General features: G+C 32.3%; 4 protein-coding genes across 5 annotated transcripts in view; 3 read left to right on the forward strand and 1 right to left on the reverse strand.

Annotated features, from left to right (window-relative positions):
- LOC103852615 (SNF1-related protein kinase regulatory subunit gamma-1-like) overlaps positions 1-24,782 on the reverse strand; it is a 423,770-nt gene that overhangs the window by 327,502 nt on the left and 71,486 nt on the right. The window lies entirely within an intron of this gene.
- On the forward strand, positions 1,025-4,838 carry LOC103852606 (HVA22-like protein c). Its single transcript, XM_009129508.3, has 5 exons — positions 1,025-2,562; positions 2,822-2,848; positions 3,942-4,064; positions 4,176-4,434; positions 4,552-4,838. Exons 1-5 carry the CDS (start codon positions 2,495-2,497, stop codon positions 4,627-4,629), a joined length of 555 nt encoding a protein of 184 aa, XP_009127756.1. The 5' UTR covers positions 1,025-2,494; the 3' UTR covers positions 4,630-4,838.
- On the forward strand, positions 5,055-10,871 carry LOC103852607 (PH, RCC1 and FYVE domains-containing protein 1). Of its 2 annotated transcripts, XM_009129509.3 has the most exons (9): positions 5,055-6,706; positions 6,892-6,978; positions 7,069-7,158; positions 7,311-7,391; positions 7,576-7,740; positions 7,819-9,891; positions 9,977-10,123; positions 10,190-10,482; positions 10,611-10,871. In XM_009129509.3, the coding sequence occupies exons 1-9, from the start codon at positions 6,683-6,685 to the stop codon at positions 10,699-10,701; spliced, it is 3,051 nt and encodes a 1,016-aa protein (XP_009127757.1). In that variant the 5' UTR covers positions 5,055-6,682; the 3' UTR covers positions 10,702-10,871. The 2 variants fall into 2 exon arrangements, with proteins under 2 accessions (XP_009127757.1, XP_033140913.1); XM_033285022.1 differs by having other exon boundaries at positions 9,977-10,482.
- Positions 12,719-14,083, forward strand: LOC103852608 (60S ribosomal protein L10-3). The gene is made up of 4 exons (XM_009129510.3): positions 12,719-12,846; positions 12,948-13,449; positions 13,519-13,600; positions 13,837-14,083. The coding sequence occupies exons 1-4, from the start codon at positions 12,837-12,839 to the stop codon at positions 13,906-13,908; spliced, it is 666 nt and encodes a 221-aa protein (XP_009127758.2). The 5' UTR covers positions 12,719-12,836; the 3' UTR covers positions 13,909-14,083.

The raw sequence follows: 24,782 nt of genomic DNA on the forward strand, positions 1-24,782 counted from the left end.
ATGTGCTTCATTATTTCCTTAAATAAGATTACGGAATTACGGTTAAAGTATATATGACAATTAATGATTTTGAATAATAAAGATTTGATAAAAATAAGTGTGTATTATAATTGTATTTTTTTTAATTCTAAACTATTAAAATAAATTAAACAATCATAGTAACTATATAATAAAAATTTAAAAAATTATTTATATATTATATTTTGAATTTTTAAAAACAAGTATAATTTACTAAAACTGTTAAAAGTTCCACATTCAAATTTTGTGATCTATGATTTAAAACTTTTGTTATGACATGATACAAATAATTAAAAAATAATATAAGTTGAAAGTCTCATTTAATAAGTATCAAAAAGAAGAGATATATAAATATATGTATCATTTTTAATTAAACTATATGCCATATAAAAATATAAAAATATCTTAATTTTAAATTTACTTTGAACATTTTTTTGATAAAAACTTTGAAAAAATATTGACAACTTAATTTTTAAAAATATTATAAATTACTTAAACCATTAATCCAACAGTGAAAATTTTGTTATCACTAATTTAGACTTTTTGCTATAACAGATACAAATGATAAAAAAAATATGAGAAAAAAGCATCATCTAATAAATATTACTATTAAAATATATCATATATATGTTACTATCATTTAAATTTAATTATATATCATATCAAATAGAAAAAATATTTTTTCGATTTATAAAATTTATTTATATGTTCGCACCAATTTAATTATATAAGTAGTAGATAATGACTTTTTAATTATTCAATATATATTTATTTATTTCATAATATGTTATAAACATATAATAATATGTTATAAACATATAATATATAAAATAATTTATATATATAATATTTATTCCGCGCAAGGCGCGGGTCTTAACCTAGTTTGTATATTATTGTTTGCGTACTACTTTGGAGATAAACAATAAGATACGAGTCATGACCGATCATTGTCTTTATGTCGGCGTTTTATTTTATATAAAAAGAAATCTGCACTAAAAGGAAAAGGGCACAGGTAGTTAATGTAATCTGGCGTTACCCAATAGGTCCAAAAGAAATTAAAATGTCCCTAAAGTATGTATGCTTAAAATAGAGTTCTTTGGATCTACGACTACGTAGTTGTATATGTGAAAAGACTAGTATTGGAAGAGTGTATTTCACGTAGCTTTTTTGTTTTTGATCTGGCAAAGATTAGATGATCATAATTCCCTCACTTGCTTCTCTATTTTGTTTAATCAAAAATCACTAATCCTTTCATTCGTCGCCTTCACCATAACCATTTTATCATTTTTCCAGAACAAATTATGATTACAAATTTTTTAAAAGGAACGTATACTAGTTAATGTTACTAATCCTTGCGCATAAATTGTCATTTCATTTTTAACCTTCTCGTGTATGATACGGAACAAAATAAACAAAAAACCCAATTAGTGTATCTAATTATCTTTGCTCAGGCCCAATTTTAACAATGCTTATAGTTTCTCCATCCACATTTACTGACACGGACTATATACAATCCATCGGCTCTTAAAGGCCCATTATTAGCTGGAGATCGGAGAAAAGGGTCGACTACCTTAGAGAAGTGGATATTTAGATGCACTCAATAGGATGCACTAATGCACAATACATATACGGTATCACCAATCACCATATATCCCATTCCTCATTCAACTGTCTTTTAGATATCTGATACAAAGTACTAGTTTTTTGTCAAATACGATAAATAATATCATAATTTTTGTATTAAATCCACAGAGCAGAACGCAAAAGTAACTAAAGCTGCATAAGAGTATGCTCATTGTTTAAATATCGAAGAATTTTTCTATCATAACGTAATTTACAAACAAAGTATTAATATCTGTTTAAAAATTATATAATTTAATAATTAACTGAACCAATGATAAAAGGACAGAAAAGTTTCAAAACATGTTTTTTTCTATAAAAAAGTTTCAAAACATGTTTCTCAAATTTTCTTTTAGAAAAATTATTTTCATTCTCTCTCATTTTCTTATTTTTATATTTTAGTTACTCTCTCATACTCCCTCCGTTTTATAATAGATGATGTTTTGAAAAGTTATTGATGTTACAAAATACATGATATTTGATATTTTTAATTAGTTTAAAGTTTATCGAAAACTGTGTGACCAATGATTATTTTTTAGTATTTTTGTAGATTGGTTAGATTAGATTTACTTTATATTTTTAATGTTACTTTTTAGAAAAATGTGTATGTTTTAATTCTTGTGTTTTAATCAAAATATCAACTATTTTGAAACAGAGATAAGAGATAGTACTTTTTAGTTACTTTCTATAAAAAATGCTTTAATATCATTTTATTTTTAATATGCAAAGTAAAAAAAATGAAAGGAGAGGTAATAGTCCAAGCTAAGACCTGGCCTCCACTTTAGTTTTTTAACATAGAGAAAGAGAAGAAGAAAAAGAAAAGTGTTGAGAAACTGGAGCCTGGAGGCTAGTATTAATGCCTTCTAATTCTGGAGATGATAATGTTCTTCAAATTCTCATCAAGAACTTCGATGTCCTTGCTCTGTATGTCTCTCTTTCCCTTCTCTTTTATTTCTCTTTACAGATCCTTCTCTTGTTTTTCTTCTTCTTGTTAATTAGTTAGATCCTATCTTGTTTCCTTAGTCTTATTTCTACTGAGTTTCAACTACATTGTCTATGTTCTTTCTTGATTCTAATGTTGAAAGAGATACCCTTTTTAGATATTTTACTGATTTATAAGTTTAATTTTGTGTGTAGAACTTTTTAAGAAAAACTGAAACTTGCTTTGCTTTTGCTTCTGCAGCCCATTGGTTGCTCTCGTCTACCCTCTGTAAGTGAAATCTATGTCCCTCCTCCATTTAGTTGTGTATGTTTTGTTAAACTTTCATTCAGATATATATATATATGAACATTAGAAACTCTTAGGGGAAAAATGCAAAAAACTAAACCTTTGAAAATTTAATCAATAAAGATTAAAGAAAATGAATTTTTTTTCTCAGATGCACGTATATCCACACGCACCCATTTAGAATTCAAGGCACTGGGCATATGGTCTTGTAGTATTCAACTAGGGCTGGGCAAATAAACCGAATCCGAAAACCCGAACCGAATCCGAAAAATGAATCCGAACCGATCCGAACCCGACGTAAATATCGAATGGGTCTTGTTTTGTGGTATTTTGGGTTATGGATATTATCCGAACCGAACCCGAATCTAAATGGATATCCGATAGAACCCGAAACATTCAAAACCTCGAAAAAATCTTGTACCAAACATGATCTCAATTCCTAATATGTATCCAAAATACACTAAGAAATATTGAACATCTAAAATACTTATCTATTACATGAAGGTTGATGGTTAAAGATGGCCGTTGAATCTTGAAGTATTTAGATTTTGATTTTGTTTTCGTTAAACAATGTGTCTCATCTCATGAGAATTTTGTTTTCGTTTTATGCTTTTATTTATTTGGTTTTCTTTTTATCAGTAAATATGTGTACTTTTCGTTTGATTTTGAATGATCACGGTTGATGTTCCTTATTTTTGAATCGATTTTACTTAAGTTTTGGTTACAAAATAGGTACAAATCATGTATTTTAAAACTGAAGAACCGATTTTACTCATGTTTTGGTTATAAAATAGGTAAAAATCAGGTACTTTTAAACCGAAAAACCGATTGGGACACGAACCCGAAAGTATATTGGGTTGTACCGGTTCTTTGAAGATTTACTAACCCCGACCCGAACCCGATAGAACCCGAAGCGGTCCCGAATCGAACTTTCATATAATCCGAATGGGGCTGATTTTGATAAACCCAAAAAACCGAAATCCGATTGGATAAAACCAAAACCCGATTGGGACCCCGAATGCCCAGGCAGAATTAAATTGGAATATGCTTAATTATGTTAACAAAAAATGAACAGATATGCATCAGTGAAAGCCATAGAGACAAAATCATTAGCAGAAGACGAGCAATGGCTCACCTACTGGGTTCTCTATGCAATCATCTCCCTCTTCGAACTCATTTTCTCCAAACTTCTTGATTGGTTAGTTTTATTTATTACGTTGATATTCTTACTTTGTAAGCACTATTTTTAATGCTAGTTCAGTCACAGTAATCAAAAGTTCTTTTCTGATAATTAAAACACACATGAAAGGTTTCCGATATGGCCGTTCTTGAAGCTGATCGGGATATGCTGGCTTGTGCTACCACAGTTTAATGGAGCAGAACATGTCTACAGACATTTTATCAGGCCATTCTACATGAATCCTCAAAGAGCTTCCACTAATATTTGGTATGTTCCTCAAAAGAAATTGAATTTCTTCCCCAAACGTGACGACGATGACATCCTCACTGCTGCTGAGAAATACATGGAAAAACACGGCACTGACGCATTTGAGCGAATGATTGTCAGGGTAAATTCAAAATCATTTACATATGTATAAACATGTGTATTGATTGGTTATGTTTTTTTTTTTTTGAAAACCGGTTGTTTATGTTTAAATGTTTAATTAACGTTGTTTTGGATGCAGAAGGATAGTTATGAAAGAGGGAGGAGAGGAGGTGGAAGCAATGATTATATGACCTTTGATGACGACTATAGGTACTAAGTTTACCATGTTTATAATTGGGTGGTCGATCACTGTTATCGTCATCCTGTTTGGCCACATTCAGTTGTAAGCTAGATGTGTGACTATTGTCTTATATATCGCTTTTATAATTGCCAGATTTGTGTCTTGTATCCTCTATTTGATATTAGGTTTGTTCTTCCAAATCATCTTGAACAATGGGCTGGTATACACACAGAAAACCTGAAACTAGGAGGTTGATTGTTTCATAGATTCTACACTAGTTTTTAGTTTTTGATTTTCAAAAACTGTTTTTTACCCAATCATGATTTTGGTCAAATAGATTCCCTATTTTATAGGGAAACTAGTTTTTGCTTCCTTTTACTAGTTCCTTCTTAAAAACCAAAATCCATATTTTACTTGTTTCTTCCTAAAATTACCTACGATCAAAACCAAAAAATTGTTTTTCTTCTTTTTTTTTTCAAAATACAATTGTTAATTTTATTAAATAGTACTATATAAAACCAACTCTACAAAGTAAACATAAACCTCAAAACTATTAAATAATTTTATGCATGTTATTACAATGCTATTTTTGTTTTTATTTTTCCAGAGTAAATATTTTACTATTACATTTATCAAAATCCATTTTCTACTCAATAAAATTAATTTTTAGTTTATGAAGAAATATCACTATTATTGTGTATATACTATCTCTATAGACTTGTGTTTTCCCAAATTTAGAAATATTTGTTAACTTTTAAATTTAAATTTGTAAATAATAGTTATCAACAATTATTTAATTCCAAAATTTACATAAAATTAATGCATGTATAGTTAAATTCTACACATAATTATTTTTTTGTAGTTAACCGCTGATGAATATATATTATAATTATGGAAAAAGTTTATTAAAAAATATGTATGTACATTTTACTTTTAATATGCACAGATATATGCATATATTATATGTACAAGTTATAATTAGATATATATATGTATGTTTCAACACAAAATTAATTTTAAGTTTATGTTTAAACATAGAATTATATTATTTTGTGTTTGCTTTAAAAAAAAGAGATTATGTGTGTCTTGATAATAATATTTTATATTATGTTATTTCCATAATAAATATTTTATTATTAATAAAACTTTTATTTTATTATTTTAAAAACAAAAATCAAAAACCAAAAACCAAAATCTAAAATCACCATTCATAATTTTCCAGAAACTAAAATCTACTGCAAAATCAAAAACCAGAAATCAAAATATATAATCCAAAAACCAAAAACTAAAAACCAAAAACCAAAATCCAAAATCTAGAAACTAACCAAACAATCATCACCTAGATCGATTGAAATTTTTATGATTTTTTTTCATCTGTATCTGTGACAAAAAAAACAGCGAGAAAGAAAAATCATATCATATATAGCAGTCCTCATACAAGATATAAAAGCATCAAAATGTATGATCTAACCTAAGTATTATTATAGCATCGCATACTGTTAGGCTGGCTATGCCTCTCTCTCTCTCTCTAAAGATGAAACAGATAAAATCAAATAAAACAAAAATAAAAAATTCAAGAATAAAAAGAAAAGGTTTTGATACGAGAGCAAACCAGAGGCGTAGATTCTCAAATCACCAAGAGCCTCTCGAATTCTCCCTCCATCCTCCTCGCCGGCGTTCAACCTCGACGTTACACCTTTCTACGTCCCACGTTTTGACTTTGATCCGAGATTCTTTTCGAGGATCGCTTCCTTATCAGAGACTTGGCCTTGGAACATATTTTTGAAGAATCTATATAGCTAGCTAGGGTTCTTAGGTCTGGTGAAGAATACGTGCAGTAAAAATTGTTCGTATATCTCTAGGAGTTGGATTTTGATATTCTGGTTGATGTACATTTTGGACGTGAGAGTTTTGGATTCCTTTTTTTGAAAAATATTTCAATTTTTTGACGGAAGCTTACTTCTTGGTAACTACCATGCATGCATGGGTTAGATAGGGACTCGTCTTCGTGCAATGAAATGAGATTCAACTGATGTTAAACGATTTGCTGGATAATGTTCCGAAAGGGAACTAGTTATTTTCCGTTCCAATGGCTGAGAGAGACGTCGAACAGGTAAACTATATTCTTTTTTTTACAAGAACTTGTCCCTTAATCTTTTGTTGTTGAATGATTGAACAAAGATTAGAATATGGACTACTTCTGTTCATATATGCTTAGGATGTGCTCTCTCTTTTCATCAACCTGTGTTCCTCTGTATAAGTCATTGGAAATTGATCCTTTTTGACCAAATCCAACAGGCCATTACGTCACTTAAGAAAGGTTCCTACTTGCTGAAATACGGTCGCAGGGGGAAGCCTAAGTTCTGTCCATTCCAGCTTACAAGTGTAAGATTTTCTTGGACGCCATAACATCTTCCGTTTATATTCTTCTTGTTTGCTATCTCTTAATTTAAACATGTGAATATATTATCCTAGGACGAGTCAACATTAGTATGGTACTCTGGCAAAGAAGAGAAGCAGATTAAGCTTAGTCAAGTCCTCAGAATTGTTCCTGGACAACGCACGGTCAGTTTTCTCATGAATGAAATATGCATGTTAACAAGTACATTTCCTTGAATAAAAAAAAGCTTCTGATATCTGTTTCTGTTACATTTCAACTTATTAAGATGGTTTCTTGGTTACCTCATCCTAGACTCAATGGCTAAAGTTTGTTTCAGGCTACATTCAAGAGATATCCACGGCCGGAGAAAGAGTATCAGTCCTTTTCCCTCATATGTCCTGATAGGTCCTTGGATTTGGTGAGTTCTTTTTAATGCAAGCTTACCATGAAATATCATTCGTTTGACCATGAACTTGAACGCTACATGTAAATAACATTCGTTTTGAATGCTACATGTAAATAACATCAAGGTCTAGGAGGAAAAAATCGTGAAACATCATATTTTATTTATCCATTATGATGTTGATGATGTTTTTGTTTAGATATGTAAAGACAAGGACGAAGCAGAAGTGTGGGTTGTTGGTTTGAAGGCACTGATCACTCGTGTAAAAATCTCCAAATGGAAAAACACTATTAAACCTGAGATCACTTCACCAGAATGTCCAACACCTCAAGCACGAAGAGTGTCTCCATTCGTATCAATCCTTGTGAGTAACGCCACTTCTTATGTTCTTTAAGAAAAATCTAAAACAACCAACTTATACTTTACATCATTGTTACCACAGGATCAAGTTACTCAGCCCTCTACCGAGACTTCTACACCAAACCGTTTAGGAAAAGTCTTTTCCGACATTGTCTCAATAACTGCACCAGCCAATAACAATCAGACAGAAGCCAATACTCTCAATCCCAACCTATACTGTCCTATTTCTCCTGGTAATGTGGAAAACCCGAATTCACGGTTCTCCACCGGGGGTGACCTGGCTAGACTCAGCCTATCTAGCGCTGTGAGTACATCTAGCCATGGTTCGTATCACGAAGAGTTTGATGCTTTAGGTGATGTTTTCCTCTGGGGTGAAGCTATAAGTGACGGTGTACTAAGTGGTACTGGAAAGACATTACATTCCACTACAGAGGATGCACTTTTACCTAAAACATTAGAGTCCACAATAGTTCTCGATGCTCAAAACATAGCATGTGGTAGGTGTCATGCTGTTTTAGTTACAAAACAAGGAGAGATCTTCAGCTGGGGAGAGGGAACAGGTGGGAAACTAGGACATGGCTTAGAAAAAGATACTCACCAACCAAAGTTCATTAGTAGTGTCAGAGGGATGAATTTCAAATCTTTAGCCTGTGGTGAATTTCATACATGTGCTGTTACTCAATCTGGTGATCTTTATACTTGGGGTGACGGCACTCGAAATGTCGATTTGCTTGGTCATGGGAGTGAATCCAGCTGCTGGATTCCCAAGAGGGTGACTGGTGTCTTACAAGGAATGCATGTGTCTTATGTGGCTTGTGGTCCTTGGCATACAGCAGTGGTTGCATCATCAGGACAGTTGTTTACATTTGGAGACGGATGTTTTGGTGCACTAGGTCATGGAGACAGAACAAGCTCTAGTGTTCCGCGCGTAGTTGAAAGCCTAAGTGAAGTAAGAGTAATGAAGGTTGCTTGTGGATTTTGGCATACAGCTGCAGTGGTGGAGGTTACAAATGAAGCATCTGATGCAGAGCTCTACTCTTCGTGTGGACAACTGTTCACATGGGGAGATGGTGAGAAAGGCCAGCTTGGTCATGGTGACAATTCGGCAAAGCTACTCCCTGAGTGTGTAACCTCATTGACAGATGAAAACATCTGCCAAGTTGCTTGTGGACATAGTCTCACTGTCTCTCTTACATCCAATGGACATGTGTATACAATGGGTAGCCCGGCTTACGGCCAGCTGGGCAACCCTACGGCCAAGGAGAAGGTCCCTTCACGCGTCGAAGGAGACATAGCAGAGACTTGTGTAGAGGAGATTGCGTGTGGTTCTCATCATGTGGCTGTGTTGACATCTAAATCAGAGGTTTACACTTGGGGAAAAGGATTAAATGGTCAGTTAGGACACGGAACCGTTGAGAACAAAAGAGAACCTGCTGTTGTTGGGTTTTTGAAAGAAAAACAAGTCAAGGCTATAACATGTGGCTCCAACTTCACTGCTGTGATTTGTCTTAACAAATGGGTACCTGGCTCTGAACATTCTCTCTGTGCTGGTTGCCGTAACCCTTTCAATTTTAGAAGAAAACGTCACAATTGTTACAACTGTGGTCTCATCTTTTGTAAAGTATGCAGCAGTAGAAAGTCTTTGAGAGCTGCTCTTGCGCCTGATATGAACAAACCATATAGAGTGTGTTATGGATGTTTTACCAAGCTGAAAAGGTCTAGAGAACTGTCTCCTCCTCCTCCTACTCCACGTACAAGAAACCTTTTGAATATGCGAAAATCGACCGATGTTTCAGAAAAAACTCCAAAACTCCTCTCACCACACTCCAGAATAGCCTCGGCTGACTCTTTAGTGCAATATGGCGAAGGAAGACACAGCAAAAGAGACGTGAAACCGGAAGTAAGTAACAGTAATGTCTTCGCCTTAGGCAGTGTACAGCCAGCTATGTCGCCGTTATTAAGAGGATCAATAGCTTGGCCTAGAATCTCCAAAAATATGATAGTTAAAGTTCCTGGTTCAAGAGTTAGCTCTCGCACAGCGTCTCCTGTTTCAGTGAAGTCAACTAGTCCACGCCCATCTCATGAAGTAACAACTGATGAATCTAAACACATAAAAGACAGTTTTGGTCAAGAAATTGTGGGTCTAAAGGAACATGTACTTCTTCTCTCTAACCCTCTTTTATTTTCAGCTGTATATCACATGCATGCATCTAATATTTAATATCTAATGAAAAATGAAGGTAGAACAACTTACTTCCAAAACACAACAACTTGAAGAAGAACTTGAAAAAACTAAAAGGCAGTTGAAAGTGGTCACTGCGATGGCAGCAGATGAAGCAGAGGAAAACAGATCCGCAAAAGAGGTTATTAGATCTCTAACCACTCAGGTACATTTATCTTACTTCTTATGTTTCTTATATCGATGTCGCATAATGTTAACAATGGTCTTGCAGTTGAAGGAAATGTCTGGAAGAGTACCTCAAAAGGATGATACTAGCACTAACTTAAGACACACTGAAAAAGAGACAACATTAGAGAGTCAAACTCAGACTAGTTCCCAGACACATATAAGAAGTATGGTCCCTCATGATAGTCAATCAGAAAACAACTTAAGTAAGAGTTTTGTTAATGGACATAGAAGACATAATGAGAAGGCAGAGAGAGTTGTGCAAGACGAACCTGGAGTTTATTTGACACTGTTGTCTTTACCTGGTGGTGGTAATGAACTCAAGCGTGTCCGGTTCAGGTACATGAATGCTTCTTTTTCTTCTTAAGATGCTAATACAATCTCGCCTTTTTAAACCAACACGACAAGACATCATTTTACGTGGCTCGTCATCATGTTGACATGTAACGTCGATGTTTCTTGTGCAGCCGGAAACAGTTTACTGAAGAACAAGCAGAGAAGTGGTGGGGTGAAAATGGAGGTAAAGCTTGTGAGCGACACAACATTCTAGTTTCCTAGGATCTCATTTGTCTTCAATAGATAAAGAAAGGGAGAGAGAGACAGACAAAGACAAAGACAAAGACAAAGACAAAGAAAAGATAGCGACATGTAGAATAAATAGAGAAACATATGTTTTGAGGGTTAAAACCAACATGTTTTCTGCTATCAATAGAAAAAAGTTTGATGAACTGAGTATTGCGTGGTTCCCAACGAATATGAGCATTTAAACGAGGAATATCTCTGTTGAATACGTGCAAGTAAAGAAACAGTTCTACAATAATCATAATCACCAAGAATGCATCAATCACAACAAGTCAACAACACTGAGGAAACCTGATGAGCTCTTATTAACTGACAATAGTCATAATCACCAATTATTCAAATGGGAAATTTGGTTTGGTTTTAGATTGTTTTTTGTCAAAATAAAAAGAAGATAATAGGTTTGTGTTCGATTGTATTTCTTTTTGTAAAGTATGTTATTAATTGTTTGTCAAAAAAAGAGTATGTTATTAATTTTTTGGATTGAAAAATCTTTACGGTAGAATAAGATCTTTTCGATTTTGAATTCGTGATTTATTTGTGCCAGATTTTTTTTTTAACTGGTTTGGTTTGGGTTTTGTTAAGATTTAAGTCAGATGTAATTTCAATTTGGTTGAATAAGGAGCTTACATATATAAACAGTATACCAATTTGTCTATATAGACGTTTTCAACTCCAACATTGAAAGGATATCTACTTTTAACAAAAAGAAAAGATTATAATTTTGTATCCATTTATTAATTAATTACTATATGATACTATCTTATTCCCAAATTAAGTGATGGTAGATCACAAAAGGCCAACTTTCGTTGTCTCGGTTGATACCTATTTTTGTCTCTTCAACTTTTGTTTTGGGAGAATGTTGTTTTGGGAGAATGAGTCTAGAAGGATAATGAATAAGATCATGCTGACTCAGAGGAGGTTACGTAACGTGGAAAGGCTAGTCAAAGTAGAGAGTACGGTAGTAGTGAGAGGTATCATTTGGATGATCATTGTAAACTCTAGTTGATTTTTTTTTTAAATTGGTTAATTCCCAAGAGTTCACACTGATGTAATTTATAGTTTGCCACTTTTAATTTTTTTAGTAATTTATAATTTATAGGCATAGACTCAATGTACTATGCGTTGTGATTAGCCATAGACTCAATTAAGGTTACTAATTAAGTAGAATGCCATCAATGTAAACATTTACTTATCACAATTGTAAAGTAAGTTATTAACATAATCTTGGTTAAAGTTATTAATGTCATTTTCTGAGAAATACATTAAGCTTATTCATACATGAAACATGTGCCATTTATTTATAACAACATTCCAAACAATCATTTCAAATTACACATTTTGGCCAGTCTAAATAATTACAATCATCATGAGTCTCCACTCTTTAGGCTTGGCCCATGGCACAAGCAAAGTAAGCAATGGCTTAAGTCCCAACAAATTTATGAAGTTTTTTTAAGCTAAGAAAAAATAAATCTGAAAATATTTATATAGAAAAAGGACATTTTTTTCTGATTTGAATATGGCTATATTTTGTGTTTCAAAAAAAAAAAAGAATATGGCTATATTTTGGGTTGGACCGTCCCTGTGAGTCTCAATTGTCGCAATCTATATATCTTTAGACTCAACTTATCATCTTTAGACTCGATTTCTTCTCTGGGGGTTTAGTTATTTATCCTTGTTTTGTATTTAAATTTTTAATGTAAAAATAAATACAAATTATGAAAGGATTATTTTAGAATTTGTGAAACCCATGTGTGCCACGACAAAATTTGATTTATGTAAAATTTGTTCATGGGTTCACCACTGATGGTGGATCATATAAAGGCTTTGGCATCACCACATACGAGTGCGTTTCATAGCAGAGGACACTTTGCCGAATCAAATCCTCTAATGTAAAAAACTAACACGTTTGGCTAGGAAGCATCAACAGTGAGTTATTTTTTCACTGGAGCAAGTAAGAAAACTAAGGCCCGGACAAAATATCAAAGAACCCAATGGGCCCTTATCTAGCTAAAACTTAGGGCTTTTCTGTTATCTCACCTATATAAAGAACTTTACGCGACTCATTTTTAACTCTAGGGTTCCCGAAGCCGTCACCAACGAACACCGACGCGATGGGGCGAAGTAAGTCTCATCTTCAAATCTCATTTCGAATTTCCTGAATCGTTGAATCGAATCGTGCTTCTGCTAATCGTGCCATTGATTGTAATGTACGATTCTTGTAGGACCTGCGAGATGTTACCGCCAGATCAAGGGGAAGCCATACCCGAAATCGCGATACTGCCGTGGTGTCCCCGACCCCAAGATCCGTATCTACGACGTCGGGATGAAGAAGAAAGGAGTCGACGAGTTCCCATTCTGCGTCCACCTCGTCTCATGGGAGAAAGAAAACGTCTCCAGCGAAGCTCTCGAGGCCGCGCGTATCGCTTGCAACAAGTACATGGTCAAATCAGCTGGGAAAGATGCTTTCCATTTGAGGATTAGGGTTCATCCTTTCCATGTTCTGAGGATCAACAAGATGCTTTCGTGCGCTGGGGCTGATAGGCTTCAGACTGGTATGAGAGGTGCTTTTGGTAAGGCTTTGGGGACTTGTGCTAGGGTGGCGATTGGGCAGGTGCTTTTGTCTGTGAGGTGTAAGGATAACCATGGGGCTCATGCTCAGGAGGCGCTTAGGAGGGCTAAGTTTAAGTTCCCTGGTCGTCAGAAGATTATTGTTAGCAGGAAATGGTATGGGTTTTGTTGTCGTTGTCTCTTCTGTTTGTTATCGTTTAACTGAAACGTTGGATGATGTTTCAGGGGATTCACCAAGTTCAACCGTGCTGATTACACTAGGCTGAGACAGTCCAAGAGGATTGTTCCTGATGGTGTCAATGCTAAGGTACTGTTCTTGTATCTGTCTTTAGAATGTTTGTGGAATGCATTGCTTGTGTAGCATCTGTTGGAGTATGTTGATTGGAAATTGGAAAACCAAAATTTGAAATAGTATTGGTTTTGGAGTTGGTATATCTTGTGATGGGTATTGCCTGTGTATATTTTGTCTTATTTTATTCACCATTTGAGCTATAGCTTTTCTTGTTTATTGATTTTGATTTATGTTGTGTCTTTGTGTTGCAGTTCTTATCGAACCATGGTCGTTTGGCTAACCGTCAACCTGGAAGTGCGTTCATATCAGCCACCAGCGATTAAGAGTGAAGAAGATGATTTGTGGTTGTAGTACCGATAATACTCTAGTTTCCCAAGTTATTCGTTTTGTTTTTGTTGTAACAGTTGAAAACAAATCCTCGTTTCCTTTTGTCTGGACAATCGTTTTAAGGCCTGTTTCTATGTTCGTTGTTCAATCAAGTTCTGGTTTTACTTCTCACTTGCGTCCTCGTGATTTATCTGGGATCGAGCTACTTGGTTGGATATTATGCCCGTTAGTATTGCTTGCGGCTATTATTTTTTTTAAAGTATTTATTAGGCCTGGGCAAAATAGTTGGAACCGAAGAACCGAACCAGAACCGTACCGAAATACCTGAAACTGGAATCGGACCAATGTCCTCAGATACCTGAACGGTGCTTATATTTTTATTTGAAATAACTGAACCGGAACCGAACGAATACTCGAATATATAAAAATATTAATTATATATACATATAACATCACTAAATATATATTTTTAATTTAAAATTCTATTAAAAGTATCTGAAAATAGTTGAGGATAACTAAATTATTATAAAGTGTCCAAGCTACCGAAATTATTCGGATAGTTTTAACCGAAATATCTAAAGTAATCCAAAATGTCCAAATTTTTTATCTAAATCATCCTAATTATTTGATATTTATCCTAAATAATCGATATTTATTCAAATTATCCGAACTACCCGAACTATCCGAACTCGAACCGGATCCAAATAAGAACCGATTTTTTTCCGGATATTTTTCGGTTCCTACATTTACTATTCAAACCGAACCGAACTCAATACTATCCGAACCGAACCGTAAATAGGTCAAGTACTAAATTAAATGGATCCTCTAGCCCTTATCCAAACTACCCGAAATTCGAAATACCCGAACCGAACTGAATTGATACCCGAAATGCTCAGGCCTAGTATTTATACAGAAAGAGTGGGTTGATTATAAGAACTGTAAACGTCTTAGCCTTGTGCAATGTGCATGAACACTTGTAAGTAAAACTGAGATTATCAGTTTTGATATAAGATTATGTTAGGTGGCTAGAGATATAAGAAAATGGTGCTTCTTTAACATAGATAACATCAGCTTCTTCTTTTAGAACAAATCACTGCTGATTGAATATAATTTTCAGTTGATTATTCCTAACTTAATCTGTAGCTCTGTATTGTTGGGGAAAAGATAATTGTGTTGTGTTGTATCATGTATGTTATTAAGACTGCCTTTTTACAAAACCCCACAACCCCAGATTTATGATCTATAGTTACTTTATTAGAGAGAGGAAACATGTTTTAATGATCATTGTTTTGTATGAACAATGTTACTTTCTAAAGCTTTACAAGCCCCTATTGATTTCCTTGTGGCAGGTGAAGTATTTGGTGGAAACAGAGGATTTAGACGTATCCCACCAGAGAAGGGTATTTTCCCTTTGGATCACTTCCACGAATGTGATTCAGTATTACTTCAATAACTCTATAGGTATACATGCTTGTGTATCTTTCAGTTATTCACTTGGTATTATTCTTGGCTGGAACCATTGTTATTTTCAGGAGAAGAAACTATATCTCGGCTGTATTAAAGTTTCAGCTCACAAATCTGAGCAATGTAGACATCTCTCAAAGAAATATCTCCAGTGTCGAATGGCCAAGTGAGTCCTTTCACTATTCGGTGACAATCATAATTATCTCTAGTGCGCGTTTGCTTGGGATTAAGGGTTGGTCTTATAAAAAAAACGTTTATCCAGCTAGGATTAGGAATATTAATTAGGGCTTTAGTTAAATGGACATAAACGGGCCTGGTGTAATATTTTTGTCCGTTAAAAGGCCGATTATTTAACAATCCTAAACGGGCTTAGTTGGGTTGTTATGTTAGAAAGTTTGTTGTTTCTATAAAACCAAACTATTCTCAAACTATATATGTTTCAGCTTTCATTAGTTCTCGTAGTTACAGATAATGTGAATAGTTGGCATGTTCCGTTTGTCATTTTATAATTGCATCTAGAGCATCTAGATGCTTCATCCAAATGTTGTATGTATACACTGTATTTGGATTTGTTTAGTTTTTTCTTCTGTTATGCATCAAGATGTTATATTTAAATATTAGAACTTTATTTATTTGATTTGAGTAACCGAATATGCGTCTGCACTGTACAACTCTTTGGGCAAAAGAATGTGTTAGTCTTTGGACTTTATACTTTATAGTCTATTTAGATTGCTATCTCATCTCCTCGCGAAGACGCGAGAAACGTAAAAACACAACCGCTCCAAACATGTAAAGATACCACTCATTTACAGTTTTACGAACCCTTTTTTTTTTTTGAACACAACTTAATTTCATTCAATCTCAACTCTTTCGGTTACAATAAAAAGAGGAAAGACCATCTTCTTTGATTCAAAATATAAAACTACAATAACACAAGCAAATAGACAAGATAATACTTCATGAGAAGATGACAGCAAATTCAAGACGAAGCTCGAATGCATCGATAAAGCTTTTACGACAAAGTCGAATAGCTGAAAGATATTCACATAAAGAGGTAATGTTAACACCCAATCCGCACCTCAGAGTATCGTCGAAACGAAATCCGTTGCATATTCAGACCCCAAACAAACCACTACACAAAATAGCAAAACTGTTATAATTATGGATGGCCACTTCCATTTAACGTTTGGAAAGAAAACACTCCTTAACAAGGAGGTAGTGGATAAAGCGGTTCGCTTCTCTAACAAGAAGGATGCTAGTGGTGATGAAGACGATCCCGGTAGACCAACTAGTAATGGAGTAGAACGTAAGCTCTTCGCACAAGAGAGATGCATTGTTATATGTAAACCCGTTTCGGTACCGAATCCGATAAACTCATAGATAAACTTTAGGCAATTAATTAAGGAGACTAAATACTCCCACACCGTTGTGGGCTGTGAAAGCAAAGGTCTGGGCCACTGATAATTAAAAACCATTGGACTACCCAAGCCCAATTTCAGTAAATGTAAGTCCATCCCGAACAATTTTGAAACGTAACCTCGTCTGGAAGATGAAAGCATGGCGGATGAAGTGCGGCGATGGGTGAGCGGCCATGATAGGTTCGGTGAGGGGTGGGTTGTTGGCTCAGGCCTTCGACCAACAGATGGCGGGATGAGATGCTATAGAGGAAGATAGCTTAAGCTTTTCTTAACCCGATGAGGACATAGCTTCGACGAGAGAACGAAGAGGTCATGTGGCTGAGATGACGGCAGATCTGGCTGGTGAGGCGCAACTCTCAGTGAATGAACGGGATCGACCCCAACAAGGGGTGAGAATTCGTCGAGAAGAAGGTAAGCATGGTCGCAAACCAAGTTTGGTGAAGTACGGCGACTGTAACCGGCGAGAGATTCGACGGCTTGGGGAACCTCCAGAAAATGTCAGATCCGATGGAACCAGATCTGTAGTGAGACTAACAAAAGCTTCGACTCACACAAAATAACTTTCTCCAAAGAGGAATGTTGGCGTGAGTAGAGATCTTGACAGAAACGGAGCACCAGGTCGGAGAACTGGCGTAGACGGTGGAAACAAAACAGAGACAAGGAAGACGAAGAGAGCCAGAGCGGAGGGCCCGACGCCGGCGGCCAGAGGCCTCACCAGCATCAAGAGGCGGCTGATGCAAGGGAGTCTCGATAGTCGGGCCTGAGAGCTTTTAGGGCGAACTATATTTGTTTTACGTACTCTTTATTTTTGTAAAGAATCATGGATTAACCAAAAAGTCTATATGCCTAAATATTCAGTGGGGAAAAACACGCAATACATCTTTGATTTATATTTAGAGTATCTCCAACTTAACTGCACAATTTACTGCAAAATAAGGTAAAAATACAGTCATGAAAAAAAAACACATTACTCCATTTATAGAGCAATGATTTTTTGTTTGTTCATAATAACGTTTTCCACTTCATTTTGCAGGAAATTATACAGTTGGGTTGAAGATATCCTTAAAACCTGCGTCAATTCATTAATACATATTTCATATATAGCATCAAGTCATAAACGCCACCTTGAAAGTCCAATTGATCTTTTCCTCCTTTGATTTTAAAATTGTCGTCTTTGTCCAAATTAATAGAAAAGCAATGACTTTATAAGTTTTTTTTGAAGAGAACAATTTGATGTTCGTGGTGGCTTGTTGCAGAATGATAGCAAGTAAATAGATGGACAAGTCTCTTTGGATTGTTTTGTATTAGATGGTGCTAGTTAAAGCTTAAATCAACGGCAAGCAAGTTTTAAAAATATTTGTTAAAATAAAACATTTCTCTTTTATTATTCAGTTTTTTTTCTTTTACTTTAAAGAAAATACAAACATTTGTGGGAGAGCTCGTGTCATTAAAAGCAAGATATGGTAGTACAAATTTTATATTATATAGAAATATAAATTATTTGCAGCATCGTTTTAGGTAATTTTATTGTATAAAAATTTACGCTTTAATAATTTAGAATAATGTAGAGTTTTAGTCAAATTATAATACATTTAGTTAGCAAGTACATCTTCTTATAAACTCTTTTTCCAGTTCTATACTTGACTAGTTGTTACAGACATTTTTAATAACATGTACTATTTGATGTTAAAACGTACCATCTATCATTTTGAACGTTAAGAATCAAAATTGTAACAGAGAAACAGAATTATATCTAATTGTTATTTTTCAGAAATTTTATATTGTCATTTCTGGCCTCAACTATTCATATGCTTTTTTACTTCTATTTTTTCCAAACTTTATTTTCGTCGGCAATTTCCAAACTTAATATATCGTTTCACTAATTGAATATAATTATATTTTGAAGAAAAAGAAACAGAAGTAGAATCATTGAGGAGGATGACGGACATGATGCATTTCTTCTGTTGTTTTGTTTTAAGAGAATTTGTATTCCCTACCCACAACATATACCATATATTTGCATTCTATATCCTATTTCTCCCCAATTTTTTTCCTCCCATCATCACCATTTTCCCTCAACTCTATGGTATCTCACTTCTTTTTGGATATTGAGCTAATTTACTCTTTTTTAAATTAAAAATCTCATAACTCCAAACAAAAACGAAAGAAAAGAAATTATTAGTGTTGCAATAATGTTCGAAATTATAAGTGTTGCAATAATGTTTTGAAGTTCAATTGTTCAAGTATCTAACCAAGCTAGCATAATCCTTCTGTCTCAAATAATTCTTGTCACGATTGGCATTGTCCTAATACCCACTTGATTTTCTTTTGTTTAAAACGCAACCCTTAGCCAATGAAATGAAGATAAATATATTTATATAATGCTAATGACAAGTATATACGCAAACGATGTATGTTCTATATATCTTAGTAACTATAATTCTAGTCGGAGTTCATATGATTGAAGCTAGGATATTTTGGTTATGCATCATAGGTTTCCACGTTTAAGTATATCGCGAAGACCACTCCACCAAAATTGTGGTCCATGTGTACAAATTTACCAATCTTCTCTATTAAAAAAAAAGTATCATTTTTATCTATCATAAAAAAAGTCATACTAGCTTTATTAAATCCATTTCATTAATTATATTTATTTAATTATTTACATTAATCTATTAAATATAAAAATATATTAATAATAAATCAATTTTAACTGTAAATTTAAATTTTATTTTTAGTTATAACAAAATGTTGAGAAAAATCTAACAAAATCTTTTTAAAAATTTAAAATATTTTATTTAAATTAATACTATTGATTAATTTCGTAATTAATAATATATACTATTGTACATTACTTTAAATAGTATTTCATTATAAAACAAAATAAAATAAAAGTGTATGCTATTTTTCAAATTTTATAATTATATTCTATATCTTCTTTATTAAAACAAAATACTATAAAAATCATACTAGGTTTATTTCATCAATTACATATATTTGATTATTTAAGTTAATCTATTTAATATATAACATTTCTAAAAACTTTTATAAATTATATAGATATTAATAAATAAATTTTAACTGTAAATTTAAATTTTATTTTTACTTATAACAAAATATGTTAGAAAAAATCTAACAAAATCTTAATAATATTTTTTAATATTTTTAAATTAATGCAGCGATTGATTTCATAATTAATAATATAGTATTATTATAACCTATTTACTTATAAAATCCCACAATATACTAAAATGAATAACATAGAAAATATAAATTTTGCTAAGAAAATATCAGTTCTATAGTATAACTAAATAAATTTTAAAATGTATCGTATTCAATATGTAAAAAATTAGAAAAAAATAAAAAAAATTCTCAATTTATTTATTTCATACTATGAATTTATTTGACCAAACTCGAAAATATATTAATATATAATAAAAATTAAGAATAAAGTAAAATATATAAAATAAATTATTATACATTAATAATATCAAATAAGAAATATAATCAATAACATTATAGATTTACACAGTATATAACATTAAAATGTAAATTATATCTTTGAAAGTTTTACGATGGTATATGTTATATATTTATAAAATAAAAATCTACCCGCACATATGATAAATCTAGTCTATATAATTATAGAACGATAGTTTATACTTATGAATATATTGTAATTTTCTAATTCGGTTAAATTTATTTATAGAGACTATGGTTGTGAATTGTATATAATGTTTGAAAACAAACTCCGAGGTTTCAGAACTATTGGAGTAGCTTGGAATTGTCAATTTGAGAATTTATTTATTTCGATTAATTTGGGATATCTTATATTTAAAAGAGTTCAGACAAATTTCGAGAAAAGATACTGTCTATAGATAAATCTGTCTGTTCAAATATATATATATGAGATATATAGACCATGACTCATATCTATGTGACCACGAAATCAGTTCTGGTGGTGTATTTTTAACTCTGGGTTATTTATTTCCAAAAATTTAATTACCACTATACTGTCACTTTGTAGTTAAATCAATTCAAAATTTCAGATATTTGGTGCTGTCATAATTAAACTATATCAATGCATGTTTTTATACTAATTATATATAATAAAATACTGCTAACATATCTCATCTCTTTTTCTCAAAAAAACTTACATGCTTTTATACTTTATAAGTTTATATAATAAGATACTGCTAACATATGTTACATATCTCATCTACTTTTCAAAAAAAAAAAATACAATCTCATCACTTTATAAATAAATATATAATAAGTCACATAGAAAATGCCAAGATTATGTTTTCCTGTTATGCTGTATAGAAAAGAATAGTAAAACCATTTTTTTTTTTTTTGGTAAAAATGTTAAAATTTATTACCATTTTCTCTTTTTTGACAGAACTACATAGAAACATAGAGCAGAAGATGCAAGAAATTAAACTAAAACACCTACTCAATCTAAGCAACACAAGGAGAACAACTACAAGTATAGCAACAAAACCATAGGACACAACAACTCAGTACACTCACTTGCCACAAAATATGGAACCACGGTGAAGCACGAGACCTGAACCCACATGCAAACAAACAATACTATTTGAAATGAATGTGGAGCGTAAGAATTAATAAACCATGTATTATTTGATGTCCACCAGAAATTGATGTCTACCGTTAGGTAATTTAAACGCAAGGATTTTATCAAACATTTTGACTATCTACGAATTTTTGTCGATGCCTTCGATTTCTTTTTTTGAATATAGACTATATATTTAGGAGATTTCCAAAACCATGATTTCAACCATTTTATAAATTATATGATATATTTAGAAAAATCAAAATGATAAAAAAAATTAAGAGTAGAAATGGAAACTCTCTAAATTTTTTTTCAATTGCCAAATATTTAGTAAATGTCATATTTTTATATATTTGTGTTTTATTTTATAAAAGACTTAAATTTTTTATCTTTATTTATCGTATTTTATTTTAAATGACTATTTATGTTTTAAAAATTAAACTTTATTTTTTAATGAATTAAGTTGATATAACTCTGATAAATTAATTTTATTATGTGGTTAATATTTTAATAAAAAAAATTATATACTTTTAATAAAGATTTATACTTTTCAATGCAAAATTTTTTTTTTTTATGAATGCTTAAATTATATTAAGAAAAGAAAAAAAAAATAATTAAGAATAGTTGAAAAAAAATATTTAAACTTGGACTCAATGGCCCAAAGGAAAAAAAATGCGAGAATTAGATCTGATTTTTTAGTCAGACCAAATGGCCCAAGAGAGATCTGATAAGAGAGATCTGATATGGGCTGGATCCGAAAAAATGATCCAATATAAATGTGTGATTAATATTACTTTATTTCCCTTAATGAAACATGCAATGTTAATAAAGAAAAGAGTATGCTAAGGTAAAAAAGACAATAAGATTCTGATTTAATAGTATAGATACAATATGAAGTGAGGCATAAATTATTGAATTCACAAACCCATAGAGTAATGCTCATACTCAGTTGAACCAACCTGTAGGAGTTGGTATTATATTTAACAGGTCATGGTTTTGTAGAAAGGTGGACTCTTAAGATTATATGTCAAGAGGGGTATAAATATGCAAGGAAGTCGGTCACTATTTCATGCGGAAAGTGAAGCATTGATATGGATCACATAGTGTATAAAGCCTTGTAGATAATGGTAGTGATATTTGCAATTGACTTTTCTCAATTAATTAAAATGGTGTATATATTCCATAGAACTGGCCGGTTTTTACTATCCACATAAAAAAAATTCAGTGATATAATTAATTTTTTTATTTATTCTAAAACTCAATATATACCGAGAACAAAGAATACTACAACTGATAAGCATGTACATGATATTCAAAATCAACATTCAGTTATGTTATATGTTAATTTTGCAGTACGTACCGATCTGGTTATCTGACTCAGAATTTATTTGAGTTTAAAGTAATTTTTTGTTGTAAAAAGAACAACAGTATTGAGTGGAACTGGAATCCACATAAAGCATATTTGTTTTCTTTATCAAATACAGTTATATACTAAACAGAAAATTCGCTGATACGAGAGCTTTTAGTTGACCGAATACATATATTTTTGAACTTTTGCTGAACACGTAACCTTTACTATTTAATTATCCATTTTAACAAAAAAAAATTTTTGATAAATGCTATCGGCTGATCCGGTCGGTCCCGGGAAGAACGCACTTAGTGTTATAGAGTGGACTAGTCCGAAATCGTACCTTACTCCTAACTATTTTAACAATTATTCTAATGTATATGTACGAAATTTGTTACTGTATGTTACTCTACATAGATTGCGAAAATTGAAGGGATGATGGATATTAAATAATGTATAATAGCAAAATACAATGAATAGTCTACTCCTACGTGACAAGTACACTCATTATTGAGCTGCTAACCAGATTGGTTTAATTTAGTAATACAACAATTGGAAATAGTTAGATTGATTATTGATCTAGTTGGTTCAGGCTGTACCTGTACGATTGAACATTGTTTATAGATTTTTAGTGTATAATGTATGATGGATGACAATGAGTGGTGTACAAATAGGAATATCACATAAAATAGTAACAATTTATAGTCAGTTTTAACAAAAAGATTTTTTTATAGTGAACAGTATATGAGAAATGAAGGGTGTGAGTAATGAACCCTACACTACAAAAAAGATGTGAATTGTATCACAAATTTAATGATACAATTTTCAATCATTTATTTGTAAATGACACAAAATATAGATAATTTAGCATCAGTTGTAACAATTGATGTCATTATTAACTAATTTAACATCACTTTGACTAATTGATATATTTTTTCTTAATTCGTGTCACTTTAATAAAACCGATGCTATGGTATTAAGTTATATCATTGATGTAAGTTTATTCAGGATTAAAATCATTTACGCAAATAGTGAACAAACTATGCAGGTTTTTTCACAAATATTTTGATACGGTTAATAATAAGTGACAAATGTCTTTCTGGAACACTAAAAATATATAAATACATAGGTATATGTGAAAAGGTAATACAACATCGAAACAATTGCAATGCAATTTTAATAGTAGTAAAAATATATAAATATATAGGTATATATAGAAATTTTTGTTAATATTAACTGTAGTGTGGACGGTACGGTGCTAAAAAAAAAGTTAGAACAATCTTATTTTCATAATATTCTATATTAAATAGAAAAAAAAGTAATATGGAATATAATATTACTTGATTGTATAATAAGAATTAAGAGGATTAGTGAATATATATGTATATCTATATATGGCCACTATACGTAATGACATTAGCTGAAAACAAAATGTAATAATATATATATGTTATTAAGAGAAAAATATCACTGCTTAAGTAAGTTTGTAAACGTACTTATTCACAAATAGTTCAATAATAACCGGGCTTCGTAGTCTGGTGGTAAAGGAACCTCGGCTAAGGTGTCTGTCATCACGAGTTCGAGCCCTGGCCACAGCGAATTTAACATGGTTTCCGTTTGGTCTCCAAGACATTCCTTGCCAGTTCCGGTTGGACGCGGTGAGATAGTCGGACTAAGTGAGAGGTTCGGATACCTGGATTATCAAAAAAAAAAAAAAAAGTTCAACAATTAACTCAATATATGTCAACTACCCGACAAACATGATACATAAATGAATAACTGATACACAATCGATCTGCTAAACGAGATAACTATTAAATTGTCGATGTCAGGAACTGGTGGAACATAGCGTCAGTGGAACATCGCGTAAGCGGACTGTGGACCGACAACTTCACCGCGTAAATAGAGCAAGCATGCATTAGTTTAAAAAAAGTTTTCAAAGTGATGAAACTAATTGCTATCAATTTTTGATATATAACAATGAATAATTAACGTACGTTATATTAGGAACTATCAATTATTTTTGTTCAACATAGAGCTATCAATTAAATTAATAAATTTAGAACA

Source organism: Brassica rapa, chromosome A02 (assembly GCF_000309985.2).
Source record: "Brassica rapa cultivar Chiifu-401-42 chromosome A02, CAAS_Brap_v3.01, whole genome shotgun sequence".
In the NCBI taxonomy this organism is placed as follows: domain Eukaryota; kingdom Viridiplantae; phylum Streptophyta; class Magnoliopsida; order Brassicales; family Brassicaceae; genus Brassica; species Brassica rapa.